We start from the raw sequence: 16,942 nt of genomic DNA, 5'->3' as shown, positions 1-16,942 counted from the left end.
CTCCTTTGCCTCATTCTTGGGAGCTCTTTGATCTCTGTCTCCATGTACTTGTCCTTGATTCTTCACCCTCATAGTAGTCTTGATTTCCCTCCTCTTTCTTTTTGTGACAGCCCTTTCTACAGCTCTGTGTATTCTTGAGTGGCAAAGTCCCCACTTCTCTCTTTCTCTGAGCTAACATTGATCTTAGTAACTTAGCATGGGTGCCATGGCCCTCACACAAATAAAGTACAAGGGAATCTCATCTTGTTGGTTGGGAAAAACAACTCTAATATGCTTGCAAAGGGTCTCTCAGATACCATGGTCTTGGTTACTGAACCTGCTCCACTATCCATAGCAAGGATTTTTCGTAGCTTCTTTCTCTCTCGACGGGAGAGGCGGATGAATCATCCATCTCTCCACACGTACCTCTAGTGGGGTTGAAGTGAGGGGTCTTTACTCTTAATATCTGGGTGCTTCCTGCTCTCTCTCTCTCTGGGATGGGGAGGTCCTCTGATCTCTCAAAGGGAGAGACACCATTCTCCAGCCTGCTCCGGCACACTCTGAGCTTGCTCTTTGTCTTTTGTGAGTCCTTAGTCTCTTCCCCATTCTCACACAACTCCTCCTGGTGGTACACTGACACACACACACACACATACACACTCTCTCTCTCTTTTTCACTCACATGAATGTACTGTTTTAATGTTATCAACATGCTCCATTTGCTGCTGGAGCAGACTGCTTTTTTCCAGTCAAAATTCCCACTTCTGTGAAGCCTGACCCGAAACAGGTGCAGTGTAATTGGCAGCACAGGGTCCAATCAAACCCTGTGCTGCTAATCGCACTTTAAGTCTGATACTGGGCTTTTCTATTGGTTATAGCACTAAGAGGTAGTGCACCATTAGAGAGGCATGAGGCCTACTTGAAGGCCTTCCGACGATCAAACAGAGCACTGTCTGTCAGCGCTGTAATTGTACCAACTGCTTATGACAGCCTGGACAGGTATTCGCTGGCCAAGTCATGCAGTTTGTGTATGATTTCAATACTGTCAGTCTGAGAGTCTGATGCAGCTTCAGATTCTCAGATGACACAGGGAAAAGTGAAGGAAGCAATGCACAAACGCCTAAACAGTCGTGTTGCCAGTGCATATAGAATGAACAATTTGCTTTATTGCTAATGCTTGTTGTGCATCTTTGGCCTCAGATGGTGATTTCTTTACAGAATATACCTGGTACAAAATCTACCCATGTTTTTCAAAATAGGACTACTGCCTAAATCAATGCCGTGAGTATTTCTGAAAAGGATCCTCTTATCTGACTCTTTAGTGGTCTGTCACCATAAACTTCGCAAACTGTCATGGTCGTAACTCAGCCAGAAACAGTGAAGGAGCAGCCACCCTACATTCGGTGAGCCAACAAAACTTTCTATGCTGCATGTATGGCAGCAAGGGTGTTGTAAATAGCAGACCTTCCAACTCATACAATGCCACTGCGTGTTGCACAGTATTGGCTCTCTTCACATGGTTACCCAGTGAGGCGCCAGTATCACAAGGTGTGCACACAATTAGCTGGAAACCCAGTGGCGGCTCCTCCACTAAGACGGACAAGCCTCATCCCGCTGCTCTTAGAGCAGTGAAAAGGGGATAAATAAAATGATAATAGCAAGGTTATAATTGTTTTATTTTTGGTTGCTGCAGGCTGGGTTAAGGCGGGATGGGGCTGGTGGCTAGGGTGGGAGGACTGTGCACACTCAGTGCACATGACTGCTTGGCCGGCCGTTTCGGGCGGCCAAGCAGTGATGCACACTTTGCATATTGACAACCTGGTGGAGAATATGCACAGGCTCCCTGCCCCGATCTAAGCGCCAATCCACGGTGCTCAGACCAATCACAATTAACCCTGGGCGTAGTTTGCGTAGTAGCGCTACGCGTAGCTATGCGAAGTGCACTTCGCACTACGCACGCTACGCGTAGCTACGCGAACTGCGTAGTGCGGTAGGGAAATGCTGTTCGCACTGATTGCACAGTGTCCGGTGCTTGTCCACATTGCAAGCGGTCGTTTTCTGCCGCTCGAGTAGATTTGTACTCGAGCGGCAGCTTTCTCAACGCGGACTGGTAGTTTCTCATTTCGAGCGGTCGCGAGCATACGCGACCACTCGCAATGAGAAACCTGACCTTCCCGGGTTGAGAATCTCACCGGGAGGTTTATTTTTCATGCTCGTGATCGGCAACTTGATGTTGCTGATCGCGAACAAGGGAAAAGTCTCACCGGGATGTTGATTTTGCTCGCTCGCGGTCGCCAACTTGACGTTGAGGACCGCAACATTAAAAAAATGCCTGTTTTTGCACTGTGCTACTTGCAATTCACGTAGTGCGTAGTAGCGCAGACTACGCACGCCCCGCGAGCGTAGCGTAGTACTACGCCCAGGGTTAATCACAATGCTGCATTGCAGCGTTGTGATTGGCTCAGGGGAGCCTGTTTGCCAGGTGCTTCCTGCAGCTTCTTCCAGACTGGAGTTAGGAAGAGCAGACATGCAGTGGAGAAACGCGGTCGTCGGAAAAGGTAAGTGTTTTTTTTTCCAACCACCCCACCACTGTACCCTACCAGCCACCACTGTGGAAATGCCTACAAAAAAGCAGTTTTCAAGCTAATTGTTTGGAGGTTCTGTGCAGCCGATGTCCATTAAGGGGGTCCTCCCCAGAATAGTGGCTGAAGCCTCAAAATCATTCTTTTTCAGTCAGTGTGGGAGGTTGCGAGGCAGTTCGTTGAAGTGCCTCAAGTGTACTGGGCAAAAAGCCCACCCACCCCTCACACAGTGAATTTTATTTCACAAGTTGGCAGACCTGAAATAGGGTGGGGATTTTGCTGGAGTAATCGTTTGTTGGAGCTTTCTCCACTAAAGACCTCCTCAAAATCAGGCAGATTATCTTTCCTTTTTCGGTCCTACAGTCAGTTAAGGGTTTGTAACGTTATGTTGATTAATTGATCTTTGTGCCACAAAACATAATTTAATTGTGAAAGGGATAGAGGAAAAATAGTGAGTTTTGCACATCATAACACCTTTTCAAAATACAGTGCTGCTCAGACACCGCACAACTACATGCGACATACATAGCAACAGTTCCATTGAGGAAAGAAAACTTTGATTACCTGTAACTATACATTTCTGGGCAATGCTTCCAAACCTGATGGTAGAATATAAACTCTAAAGATGGCGATTACTTTGTGTGCATTGTGGGCGTATGGGATTATTCATGCGGCATATAGACATATTCTATGGTCAGCACTGAAAAACATTTTCATAGATACTTTTCCAAGTCTAATCACTACAGGGCAGAATACAGGACAGCATGTGAACCTAGAATGTGTCCCTGCTGCAAAACAAAATGAATTTGATCAAATAATGGACCTGGCAGTAAACTGACTAGGCAGATCTGTGACAACAAATGCTCCTGGCATTGGAAACATTGTCCTTGACATTGATTTGTAGTTGTGACATTAGAGTTATTGGTGCTTATGGTGAGAAAGTGCACTGAAGAGAACGTCACTGATGATGACAGGATGACGGTGCCCAAGAGCAATGGTGATTACCAAGTGCATTCGAGATGATGCATTGGGTCTCTGGCATAGTTCATCAGTGTGTCGACCCCTTAGAGCAACTATGAACTGTCTCAGATGGCAGGTAATGCTGGAACCACTTACATGTGCATGCAACAAGATGTACATTGGGAAACATACGGGCATTCTCAATGCTTGTCTTTTTGCTTTCTAGTCGTTTCATTTCTTTTCTTCTACTGTCCTTTTCTGTCTTGCCCCATTTCCAACTTTGTATCTTTCTTTCTCTAGTCTTTCTCCACGCCCTTTTCACTGTCTCTTGATTTTTGGAATTATCAATGTTTAAGAATCATTGTTGGAAGAGTTGCGACATGAAGTAAGTCCTTATATTAAGATTATCCGTAAACTCTTAAAAACATGGCTTTTCTAACTCTTGTTTGATCTTGTCCTAGTTACCTGCCTCACATGTCTACCGCTGGGAAACCTTGATGGGTAGCTTTGCGCTTTACAAAACCATAATATAACATAACATCAAGAATGTTGATACCTACATAAGTTCCCTCCTTTCCATTATCCCTCCTCACCCTGTCACTCACCTAATTTCATTGGGTGGTTCTTCTTCTTCATACTTCTTTGTTTCTTTCCTACGCAAGGTCAGGCACACCGCGATGAAAATCAGGAAGACCCCAACGAGAACGCTGCATACTGCACCCACAATGACTCCAATGCTGTGGGCGACTGTGCGTCAGATGTCAGCATGGGGTGCGGAGAGATAGAGAGAGAGAAAGAGAGAACAGATAGAGAGAGTTGGGGTATAATAGAGAGAAAAGAGAAAAAGGCAACAAAGAAGGCCAGAGAAAAAAAGAAAAAGGGGGCAGAGAGACAGATAATAATGAGAATGAGAATAGACAGTATGGTAAAAGAGAAAGGAAGAAAAACCAGACAAAAAGAGAATGACAGAATAGACCGAGAGAAAAGAAAGAGAGGAGAGAGAAAGAGAAGTTATCAGACAAACATCAAAACAAGTCAACACGAGTAATTATTGAAGAATGGAAATGCAAATTAAAAATATTCCTGTCCCAACAGGCTCTTTGTGCACATGAATGACACTGAGAGAAAGCAACTAATATAACATTGAGCATTCCAATATTGTCCTCCACTTGAAGTCTATATGACATTATGTTAATTTAGGTTAGAAAGGAAACGACATGATGCATTTAGGATGAATAAAGTTCCCCAGGCCAAATGGGGGCAACCTGGATTTTAAAGAATCAGTGTATACTTTGGCTGCTTCTTTTAGACCAAATGTGTTAACACTTACCAAGCCTGATTTATGACATGAACCAGATATGTTGCAAACCTATAAGCAGCCTGAATTTTGAAGCACTCCTCTCCTCAGATATTGGAGCATTTTATTTTGCCCTATGTACCCTCACGCCCTCTAAGATCCGCAGGACTTCACCAGGTTATAGTCCCGCGCTTTAAGAGGGCTAGGGCCGGTGGCCGCTCCTTTAGAGTGCTTGCTGCTAGGCTTTGGAACTCTCTTCCTGTTCATATTTGTGCTATTAAGGAACTTTTTGTCTTTAGGAAGGCCGTTAAAACCATCCTTTTTCCTCTGGACTCCTAGAGTTGTTATGGTCGTGTCTTTTGGTATTGCTTGTGTCCGGTACTTTGTCCATTATAGCGCCGGGACGCCCCTTTGCTGGGGCAGCTGCGCGCTCTATAAATCTGGGTAACATAACATAACATAACAATTTCAAAACCACAGAACAGTAGACCTACAGCCCTCCTGTAGAACAATTCTGAAGTCACTTTTTAAGCGACACAAAGAGAATTGAACAGATATGCCAGTGTGCTAATAATTCAGCGTGTATGTAGGTTTATTAGGATTTATTAAAGTAACCCTCAATATGCTATATTTTGTGTATTCTAATACCATAAGGCTTCTTGTTGATGCAAATATGTATGCGTGAAATTGTGTGATGGTAAATCGAACCTTGCATAAATTACTGTGACCAAAAGCTGTGCTAAAGGCCTTCTAGAGTGACGGATAAGACACAGAAAAGGCCCGGCCTCCTGCCCAGAACCTCTGCAGTTTGGAACAATCAGCATATAAGAGTGTGACGAGAGCAAGTTGTGAGCGAGGGAGTGGAACTCGAACATGAAATTCAGTGAGGTGGTGGGTATACAGACCACTGCAATTCTTTTTTTTATTTGCCTTTTCCACAAACTTCCAGCATAGGGGAGGTGGGAAGGGTCGCATGTGAATCTAGAAGAGTTTCAGACTGCAAAACCAAAATACCAGGCAAACAACTGATTTCTTTTGCAGCACAAAATCTCTTCTACAGACACTTGTTTTCCGCCTTTTATGTAGCAGTGCAGTGCGGTGTTGCTTGTGTTGTGGTGGTTAGCAGGAGAAGGAGTGGAAGCAAAGATTTTCCCTAGCACCTCCTGTCCCACTGCAACTTCTTTGAGTGAGTGTAATCCCACGCAGTAGTGATTAGTAAAAGTGTGCTGTGAAGACTATGTGACAGCCTTGCATATCTACTGAATGGAAACGTTTGTTAAAAAGGTCCTCGTAGCTCCCTTTTTGCTAGAGGAGTGTGCCTTTGGTTTGTCGAGCAAAGGTTTGTTCGTTAGTGAATAATATAGTTAGATCATTTGTACAATCCATCTAGAAATAATGGGGCAGATTTACAACAAAGTAACGCAGCAAGGTGCAGCAAGTCATTTTGCTGCGCCGTGCTGCGCTAGTTTGAAAAGCACAGAGATGCGACATATTTACAAGAATATGTCGCATCTCTGTGTTTCCCCTGCGCTGACGCACAAACTGCAGCCATGCGCCGGCGCAGGCACCCTTGCACCATGGTGCAAGGATGCCTGCGTCGTGGTGTAGATTGTTTTTGTGCAGGAAGGGACACCTTCCTGCACAAAAACAATGACAAGAGGCTTTTTCCTCTTTCAATGCGTGCTGTAGAATGCAGCACGCATTGAAAGAGGAAGAAAACGAGGAGAAATGAAAACATTTCTCCTCGTTGCGCCTCCCTATGCCACCTCTAGGGTGGCGCAGCATTCACACGCATCTCCAGATTTATGATTTCTCGTAAATCTGGAGATGTGTCTTGTTCCATGGGTGTTGCGTGGGCACGCACAGTGCTGCGTGTGAAGGGGCCATATTTACGAGGAGAGGAAAAGTCACGCAGGGTGGCTTTTCCTCTCCTTGTAAATATGGAGGAGCCCCCTGCGCCACCAGTACGTCACGAAAAGTGACGTAGTGGTGGCGCAGGGGGCTTGTAAATCTGCCCCAATATTGTTAGTGACAGACATCCCTAAAGCTTGAACAGAATGGCTCACAAAACAGTGTTGTGTTTTCCTGATGCTGTGCGTTGCTTGCAGGTAGTGCATGATTGATCTCCTGACATCTAAGGAGAATAGGGCCTTTCCCACAGTGTTTGTAGTTTTCTGAAAGAATGCTGGTATAGTGATAGTCTGATTTATGTGAAAAGGAGGAATAACCTTAGGTAGGAGCTTCGGACATGTCCAGATAATTATCTCATCTTTTTGTATGACTATGTGGAGTTCCTGCACGGGTAAGGCCTGAAACTCATGAACTCTCCTTGGAGAAGTAATAGCGACTAGAAGTACTGTTTTTACTGGAAGGTGTCTGAGAGTTCCTTTATGCGTTGGCTCAATGGGTGACTTCATCAACACTGCTGATACTAGGTTTAAATTACACTGTGGAGGGGCCACCTCTCTTGCTGGAAAAAGCCTTTTCGCTCCTTGCATGAACCTGTTGATCAATGGAAGTGAGAAAACTTTCTGTATGTGTAGGTATGCTGCAATAACTAATAAATGCACTCATAGAGAGACATGTGAGAGTTTACATCTTGTTAGATAGGTCACATATTGGACTATTACAGTGTCCTGATGTATCAGATTTTCCCACTTTTTGGATTTACACCAGGTAATCTTCCATTTGAAGGCGTAACACCTCTTGGTAGCCAGTCTATGGGCCTCCCTGACAATATGAAGTGTGTTCTTTGGTAGATGCAGGTGTTAAAATTCCGCTATTTCAGGAACCAGGCTGTCAATTGCATCTTCCTTGGGTTTGGATGGAATGCCCTTCCCTGCTGTATGGTTACGGTGTCTTTGTGAAATGGGATCCCAATGTGTTGTTGTCTTGAAAGTTGTACCAAGTGTAAGAACCATGCCTGGCGAGGCCATCGTAGCTCTATGACGATCATTGTCATGTTTGAGATCTGGAACTTCTCCAGATCTTCGGGGATTAATGGTATTTGTGTAAAGCGTATACAAAGATCATGTACCAGCTTATCAACAAGACATTCCCCAACGATTCTGCATTGTATTAACTGAATGCGAAGCACCAGCTTTTGTTGTTTTCTTCTGTTCCGAAGAGATCTATGTCTGGTGTACCACATAGGATGAAAAATGTGTTTATTGTAGACTATTTTCCCTCCAATTCGTATGTGCAGTGTGTGTGTCTGCTTAGATCGCATGCTTGAACATTTTTTCTTCCTGAGATGTGACTCGCAAGGAGTGATATCTGTTCCACTATGGTCCATCTCCAGATGTTTTCAGCTAATTGTGACAGTGAGAGAGATTCTGTCCCCCCTTGTTTGTTAATGTATAACATAGCGGTGGCATTGTCTGTTAGAATTTATACAGTATTCCCCTTACCTGACTTTGGAAGGCTTTCATGGTTAGGAATATTGTCTTTAGTTCCAGGAAACGGATGTGTTTGTTGGAGTCCTGCTCCGACCATAACCTCCCTACTCTTGGTGTATTCATGTGTGCTCTCCAGTCCACCATTGAGGCATCCGTGGTAATGACGGCTTGTGGTAGGGGAGCTTTGAAAGTCTTCCCTTGAGGATGTTCACTGCATTCCACTGTCTCAATTCCTTGCTGACCTTGTCTGATACAACCACTAGATCCTCCCATGTGCCTGAACCCTGGTCCCATTGATTGTGTAACCATTCCTGTTTCAGTCTCATGTGAAGTCTGGCATTGGAAATGTGGTGGATGCAGGCTGCCATCATCCCGAAAAGCTTCATCACCTTCCTCACTGTCAGAGCTTTTGATGTCTGGTAGAGGAGAATTTAAGCGAGTATTTCCTAAACTTTCCGTGTTGTCAGGTAAGCTCTTGCCAATTGTGTATTGTGGTCTGCTCCCAGAAACGTTTTCTTGGTTTCTGGGATTGGCGACAATTTTTCCCAATTCTCTGTGAACCCCAGCGTGTGCAGAAGGGACACTACCATTGTCACATTCTTCTGACGAAGTTGTAATGTGTCTGCCTTCACCAGCCAATCAGCAAGGTATGGGTAAAATGTATTCCTTGTCTTCTGAGGTGTGCGACTACAACTGTCAGTGTCTTGATGAAGACTCTTGGCATGGACTTTATTCCGAAGGGTAGGACCTTTAGTGTTTACCTTCCAGTAGAAATCTGAGATACTTTCTATGTGCTATGGGAAAGGGGATATGGAGGTAGGAATTCTTGAGATCTATAGTTGCTAGGTAGTCCCCTTCATTTAGCAAAAGGATTATGTCTTGCAATGTAGTTGTTTGAAATCTTTTGGTCTTTATATACTTAATCACGAAACACAAGTCTAAGAATGGGCGCATGGTTAGGTCTTGCTTTGGCAAAAGAAAGTAAATTGAGTACATAGTTTTGTCTCTCTCCTCTCGTTGTACTTTTTCTACTGCATTCCCTGCCAAAAGCTCTTGGACCTCTCTGTATAGGATTTGTGGCTGGTCCTTCTTGAATTGTTGACATTTTGGTTGTTTTGTTGGTGATTTTGAATGAAGTCTATACAATTGCTGAAACAAACTATATTTACAGTCCACTTGTCCATGGAAATGTCTTCCCAGCTTTTTAGAAACTCCTTTATTCCCCCCCTATAGGTGTGTCGTGACTGGATGAAGTGAAGTTCGAGTCACTTTGAAGAACCTGAGGCAGATCCCTTAGAGTTTCTGCCCCTTGGTTTCCCTCTGCCTCGAAAAAGGAGTTTTGGCTATTGTTGTTGCCACTGTCCATGGCCTTGAAATTGTCTGAATCCTGTTTTTTGGTTCTGTGAGATAAACATGTTTCTTCCCTGCCCCCTTTTATCCGGAAAACTGCCCCTTTTAAAGTAAGGCTTAAAGACCTTAAGGGCCCTCATAGCTTTGGCAGTCTCATTTACCTTTTTCATCTCTTTCAGTGCTTGGTCTACCCCTGGGCCAAAGAACTAGTTTCCTGTGAGCGGTTTGTCAATGACCGATGAATGTACCTCTGGTTCAGACCGAGGGATGCGTAGCCATGCATGTCTCTTCTTGACTGCCCCTGTAGCCAGCTGCCTACGTGCTGTATCAGCAGCATCGAAAGCTGACATTAGGCATGAACGTGTAATGTTTTTCCTCCCTTCAATAATGTTCTTTGCTCTTTTATGGTATTCCTCTGGAAGATGTGACATAAGGTTACATGTATTTCCGGTGCCTGTGAGCATGTCTATTTAGGAGGACATTGGAATTGGTGCAGCACACTCCATCTTCCCTCCTACTGCCTCCATCCTCTTTCTTCCCTTTTCTAGCGGGGGTCCCGTAGATGCTGCTCTTTTCCTTGTGGTGGAGACAATCAGTGAGTCCTGTTCTTCATTCCCCTGCGTACATTTTTGGTCCTGTGCTGAGGCTCTGTAATTTTTCTATATCCGTAGTGTGACCGCCTTGGATGTTGCTGGTTTAGCGAAAACCTCCTTGCCCTCTTGTATAACGCTAGGGAGGGTGGGAAGCTATTGTCTTCTCTTATACGATGGAGTGAGTGTCTCAAGGAGATAACATGTCTCCTTCTTTTCCACCTTTTCCACTCCAAAGGCTTCTGCTACTTTCTTTGCTACAAGTTGGTATGTTGAGATTTCATTGGGGGGAGAAGGCCTCACAGGATAGGACACTCCAAGGATGAGTCAGTCTCAATGTCCTCCCACAGTATTTACCTCTGTGGCTCCTCTATCCCTAGATACTTAAGGTCTTAATCAAAGCTACTTTCCTCCTCTTCTCCTCCCTCTCTCATGTCCCTCTTCATGTATCTCTTCCTCTTTGAGGGGGTCCTGCAAGTTTCATTTTAGGCCTGTCAGTTGAGGCTCCTTAAAGGGAGTCATTGATTCCTCGAAGACCTTCTTCTTCCTCATCAGATTCTCTATTTCGACCTCCAAAGCCTTTTTCTTTTTCTTGATGTCACAGAGTTCAGAAGACTTAGACTTGCCCTTAGCCTTTTCCTTTGTAGTCACCTCCTTCCCTTTTTATACCTGATTGTCCTCAGAAGTTGAGGTATTGCCTTTCAGCATCGCCTTACTTGTGAATTTCCTTTCTGTGCAGGATTGGAAGTGCTCAGACCTCCTTCAACTGTTTGTTTCCTTGGTGTCAAGGGATTTGACCTCAGTGCATCTGGGGCATCACTCTAAGAACCAGTTTCCCTTGTCTTGGGCATATGTTTGCTTGCCTTGTCTTTCGACGGATCAGGCTGTTTTCGGGCATGTGACACTGTCGGTTTACGGACTTTATGATGAGTCTTTTCGACACCTGAAAATTCCTGTACTGTGTCTTGGTGTTCCCCCTGGCCACCTTCGCCTCGACGTCATCCTCGTCAGAGAAATCCATGTCTTCCATTGACAGAGCACCCCTTCTTTGCTTCTCCAACTCTGACATTCCCGCCATGTCTGTGTTTGCTAAATGTACCTGAAGTATCTTTTCCCTGTGGACTAATATTTTAGGTTTAAAATAAAAGCGGAAACACAGTCCTCCGTCTTATGGTCCTGGGGCAAACAGAGCATGCAAAGTGGATGTTCGTCGTTTAAGGCGAACTTTCTGTGGCAATTCAGGTAAAATTTGAAGTGTGCTCATGCTCTACAATGGCTTCGAGGAACTTCAGGATCCAACTTCGACAGCTAAACATTCTCCAAATGTAGATCCCTCCTGACAAAATCCCAGAAAAAGTTTCTCTCTAGCGTCAAGCATCGATCTCTGATCCTGCGATTGATTTTGAAGGCTACTCGAGGAATATTCAACTACTTCTTTCAAAAGTAAAAATCAGGAGACTTCTGATGCACCTCCATACCCTACGGCGTAAATAAAGAATCTAAAATAGTGGGCACATATGTGGGCATTGCGGGATTATGGTTGACATCATAGCGAATACATCAATGTGGACCCCAACCACACAAAAAAAAACGTGTACAGTTCCAGATGGATGTGGGATTGTGCAGAGCATGTGAATCTAGAAGACATGCTGCAAAAAGGTAGGATTTTTTGTACTTATGTTTTGTCAAGCTGTTTGATGCTGTGCCACAGAAGTGGTCGACCTTTAAATGGCTAAGGGACAGATTTAGGCTATGGTGATCAGGGTACTCCGTCACAAAAGCTAACACAAAAAATAACCCTGCCTGTTAACATTAAACGTAAAAATGATCAATCACAATATTGTGACTTTAAAAAATACTCCTCTGCAGAAAATGAAGGTAACAGAAAATAATAAAGGTCTATTCTCGCTGTAGCAACTGCTATTTTGGGAGACAAAAACGTTTTCGACTACAAAACTGCCAGTTTTACAAACGTAGGTGGAGACAGCTCGAGGAGTTTGGCCACGCTGGCAGCTTTTTTGCACAACGCTGCTATGCGGAGAAATTGAAGCTAAAATGCAAAGTCAGACCTCGGGAGACCACAGTTCAGAAACACTGCTCAGTTTGAGACGAGCGTGCGGGCCTAGCTTCGCTCCCCCCGATGAGCCTGCTTTTCCCTTAGGCATGGAGGGCCCTTGATGCTTTGAAGGACGCAGTTGTACATGTACCAATTACACTACTGCGCTTACACACTGCTTAAACTGTGAAAAATAAATACATGAGCGGGATAGGTTTTTCTCAAGAGCAAGCCATCGGTAAAGCCAAAGTACAGGTCTACCGAACAATGGCTGTCTGGTCCTGAATCCACCTCATACCTCTCCCTTCCACCACCATACACTTCTGACTTTTTACTACTCTTGTAAATTCTTTTAAATTCATGCTTTCTCCGGTTGTCACTGCTTTCCTGTTATTCACTTCCTTTTCTGCCTTTCTCGCTCTGGGTCAAAATCTGATGCGGAAAAATAGGTCCTGGTCCCTAAAAAATGTGTGCCTGTGTTCATCACCCGCAACCACTGGCACAAATGAAACACTGCAGTCAGGCTCCTCTTGTGTGCTAGTGGTGTAACTACTTTGGTGGAGGTAAATTACAGAGCCAGTGGCAAGAGTGAGCTGATAACTGTTGTTAACGATAGGATGACCACATGCTGTAACATTGATACTCAGAGTGCAAAAAGAGCACATGCTCCAAGAGGGCCACAGGACATGAATAAAGGACATGTCTAATGCTGAGAGTGTGCCAGCAGAGATGCTTGGATGGTCTAGTGATACGGATGCTGATTTACAAAATGCTATTAAGTGACAGGGCACACTGTTTTACCTCCAATGACACCACAAGGTTACCCAGTGTACCAACTGTTTCACCATATTTGGTGCTGAGGGGTCTGACCAAGAGCAAGAAGTGAAAACTGCATAAAATAGACATAGCTTGCAGAGCCCATTATGCAGTCTGTTCCTGCTGCCGCTTTCAACGCTCTTTAGACCAGGGGCAGCGAGGGATGTTACAAGAGTGCCAATGGGAAAATCGGGGTAGTTTGTGCTACCCCTCAAAATCTCTAATTGATTAAACTGCAATCAATATATGAGGGGATAGGTTTCTACAGGGTTCAGTACATCATCAGACATGGTTCAGAAAAGCCAAAGGGGTACCTGTACTCTTCATGTGGTCAAAGAGGACTGCAGAAGGGCCTAGCATGACCCTTTGGAATCCCTGTTGAGGTCCAGCATAGCAATAGACGCAGCACCAGGATGACAATGGCACTTTCAGTAGTTTCCAGGACAAAGTACAGGTGTCTTGGATATGACATCTTTCAGTGAGTAATCACGCTGCATGACTGTGACTCAAGCGTTGTTACCAACGTGGCAACATGGGAATTCTAAGCAGATGGGCAGATGCCATGTTGGTTCGAAAAGATATTTAAAGTCCTCAGATGCAATGTAACTGAAATCTGAGCTTGTCCTGAAAGAATCCTGATGGGCTTGTTTTTAATTGGCCTCCATAGTTTTAAGTTTAAATAATTGCTCGCTTGCTCCACCTAGAGAGTTAAGTCTGCAACCTCAATGAATCCAACATTTTCTCAAGCACCAATTGCTTGGATTTTCTGTTTCCTGTCTGGTTTTGTTAGTCTGTTTCTGGACATATGAGTGTACTTTATTATGCTTGCTACCTTGGTTTTTATTCCCAGTTCTTGGGGTCCTGGGTCCAAATGAGTAGCTTGAAATTGCTGTAATTCTGGTTTTATTCTACAGTCTAAAATTTCTATCTTAGAAACTTAATGTTAGTCTGCATTTCTCTTCTTTTTACAAAATGTTCATCTGCAGATTCCTTTAGTTATGTGGTTCCACTTCTGTACCCAGGGAGGTATTATTCATATTTAAAACTTTACAAAAAGGACTAGAGATACTATAAAAAAAATTCTGCCCTAAATGTCTCCTGGTAGATTCGTCCTGCAGACCAAACCCCCCTCTAGGACCAAGCACCCTGGCTGTAATTATCAATCAAGAGTATAGCTCTCTCTCTGTGGCGTTAAGGAAATTCCATATATTTACCCAGGAGCCCTAAAGTCTGTCAGATACCTACAGTATACGAGCACATAACGGGGGCAGTTGTTCACAAGATGCCAGTAGTGTATGCATGGTATAGTGCACTGTTCTGATAATCAGAAACGGCCCGTTTAGGGCGTGTTACCAGGGCGGTGACGTGGGGCAGAGGAGGGGCAAAAAAAAAAATGCGATTCAGCGCGCGTAACAAAATTTGTTTTCTTTATTTTTTTCGTAACTTACCTGCAATCGGCCGTATGCCGCATTTTGCAACACCCCACCCTGCCCCTCTTCTGCCCCAGGTCACCGCCCGGTAACACGCCCTATACGGGCCGTCAAAGGATGGAAAGCAGGCATAGCTGGAATTCACTTTTCAACATTCATTCATGAACACTGGGCCACTAGTGGCATACCCATTGTGCAGCACAAGGGATATGTCACAAGTGGCCCAGTATTCATGAATGAATGTTGAAAAGTGAATTTCAGCTATGCCTGCTTTCCATAACTTTGAATATGGTCATGTTCATGAAGTACAGGTCAAGACGATGGAATGCAGAAAACAACCCTATTTTTATATCCATGGATAAATCGTAGCTAACCATAACATACACTTGGTGAACCATGGCAGACAAACGTTTAGTCTTGTGTTGTGCATGCATTTGACTAAAATAGATGTGTCTTAGGAAAAAATATTACTTATTGAAAATAAACGGAGAAGATTCTCCAAGTGAGAATATGTTCACCTGTCTTCCCTTGCTTGCATGCTTGTAAAAGTGGATACTCACCCTGCACCATCACATGCACATCACAGGTGCCTTGGCCTGCTTCGTTGCTTACCAAGCAACGGTAGGATCCATTGTCTGTACTGCTCAGGTTCTGCAGCACCACATGTCCCTCCGACCCTGAAGAAGAACAGAGAAACAGTTCAATTATGAGAAAGGAAGGGATGCTGTAGGGGGTTGACATTCAACATTGGACCACTCACCGAGCCGAGATGTTGGTGGGAGCGGCCCTAGCTTCCCGCCTGTGTCACTGATTCGTTGCCACTGGTACACAATTGGTTCCGTGCCCGCAGCAGACTTGCAGTTTAAGCTTAGATTTTCTCCCACAGACAGATCGCCCTCAGTCCAACACTTGGGCTCCGACGGTTTAACTGAAAGAAGAGAAGACTTGCGGTCCATGTCTAGCTTCACAAAACTGCATAGTATCCAATAATATAACCTAACATTTAACATAACATATCATAACAAAGCATATATGTCCTTCCTCCACCCTCTAAAGGACATGATGGTTAAAAAGGGAGAGTATGTGGTAGATTGTGAGGAGAAAATATTAGTAGCTTCAAGCAACTGACGGAACAGCAACAAGGTGGCTATCTTGTAACTCTCAAACTTTAATGTTTAATATATATTTATGAGTTATGTCTGTAGAGTGATTCGGTATCTCTGAACCCAAGCCTCTTGAGAGGTGATTAGCAGTCTGCTTATCCTCTTCAAGGATGTCTGGCTCCAATGGCACAAAAAAAGGGTACCACATCCCAAAAAATAAAAGTGTCCTGTAATTCGGAATGGACCACTGTGTCTTGAGCAAACCATCCAACAGATTTCTCCAGGTATTGTAGTTCCCCCTGATTGCTGCAAGGGCCCTCGATTTCCCGGGGTGATCCCAAATTTGTCAACTCTATTAATAATTAGTTTTTTCTTTTCAAGATCACTCACGTTTATTATCTCCAGCGGCGGCCAGCACAGGTAAGTGCGGTAGGGCGGAGCAGGGTCAGCAGGGGGGGAAGCCGTCTGAAGACGGATTAGGTATTATTTATTTAATTATGCCTACTTCGTCGTCTGTTGACCCCCCCCCAACCCGCCCGCCCCAACGTGTTTACCTGTGCAGGCCGCTGCTGATTATATCAAAGAAACACCCATGTCTGACATTTATTACTAGTTATTCTCAGGAAAGTTGGAAAGCCTATCTAAATTTTACAGCAGGTCTAATTGTGCAGAAACGCATAATGGTGGCGGGGCTCTGTCTGACTACGGAACACCCCAGTCATGAAACTGTGAGTCACTTCTTCAGTTTCAGTAATCTATTCCTGGCCTGATGCCAATTCACGCTTTGTGGTTTAATCATTTTAGAGCATCACTGTCACTAGCGGTAAAGGTTGAATTTCAGCTTGTGCTCTGTTGAATTTCATATTTAAACCAAAAGAAGTGATGTGTTTTCGTAGAGTACGATTGGTAGCGCCCTCCCCAGCCTGGGCACCTGCCAATTACTACGCCACACATGGTGCTTTAGTATTACACGTCTTTATTCATCTGCATGTAACCGTGAACTCAACATTATAAACCTGCATTCACTTAACTACGCTCTAACCCTTACGTCACAGTTCTATGGAGTTCATCAGGAGCCAAAAGGGTTCCGTCATTGCTAACTCACACAACCCTACATCTCCCCCGCTGTTAAAGGAAAAACAATTTTTTACAAATATATATACATTTGATAAATACTTTTCGATAAAGCTTCATGGCCCTCTGATCACATGTCCCGATCAAGTCTTCAGAAACTGGGGACAGGAGGTAGAAGTGTCTGTGATTTACATTGGTGATGTAGGAACAACAGCAGTTGGAGGGGAGTTCAATTGTCCTTTCAGACCCAGTCTCTACATTGACATCAGTGCATGATGAGCGAAGAGCCACATGTACGAAATGCGAG

The 16,942-nt window shown here is 44.3% G+C and overlaps 1 protein-coding gene across 1 annotated transcript in view; it reads right to left on the bottom strand.

The window, feature by feature from the left end:
- The window catches only part of CLMP (CXADR like cell adhesion molecule), a 260,841-nt gene that overhangs the window by 39,933 nt on the left and 203,966 nt on the right, over window positions 1–16,942 (bottom strand). The window contains exons 4-6 of the mRNA XM_085647260.1: window positions 15,219–15,386; window positions 15,019–15,135; window positions 4,127–4,268 (exon numbers count right to left, since the gene is read on the bottom strand). Of these exons, the coding sequence (XP_085503386.1) occupies window positions 4,127–4,268; window positions 15,019–15,135; window positions 15,219–15,386 (427 nt within the window). The remainder of the gene's footprint in view (window positions 1–4,126; window positions 4,269–15,018; window positions 15,136–15,218; window positions 15,387–16,942) is intronic.

The sequence above is a fragment of the Triturus cristatus genome, chromosome 3_2 (genome assembly GCF_964204655.1).
Source record: "Triturus cristatus chromosome 3_2, aTriCri1.1, whole genome shotgun sequence".
In the NCBI taxonomy this organism is placed as follows: domain Eukaryota; kingdom Metazoa; phylum Chordata; class Amphibia; order Caudata; family Salamandridae; genus Triturus; species Triturus cristatus.
The sequence above is the reverse complement of the archived record's forward strand: the minus strand, read 5'-3'. Positions and strand labels throughout refer to the sequence as shown.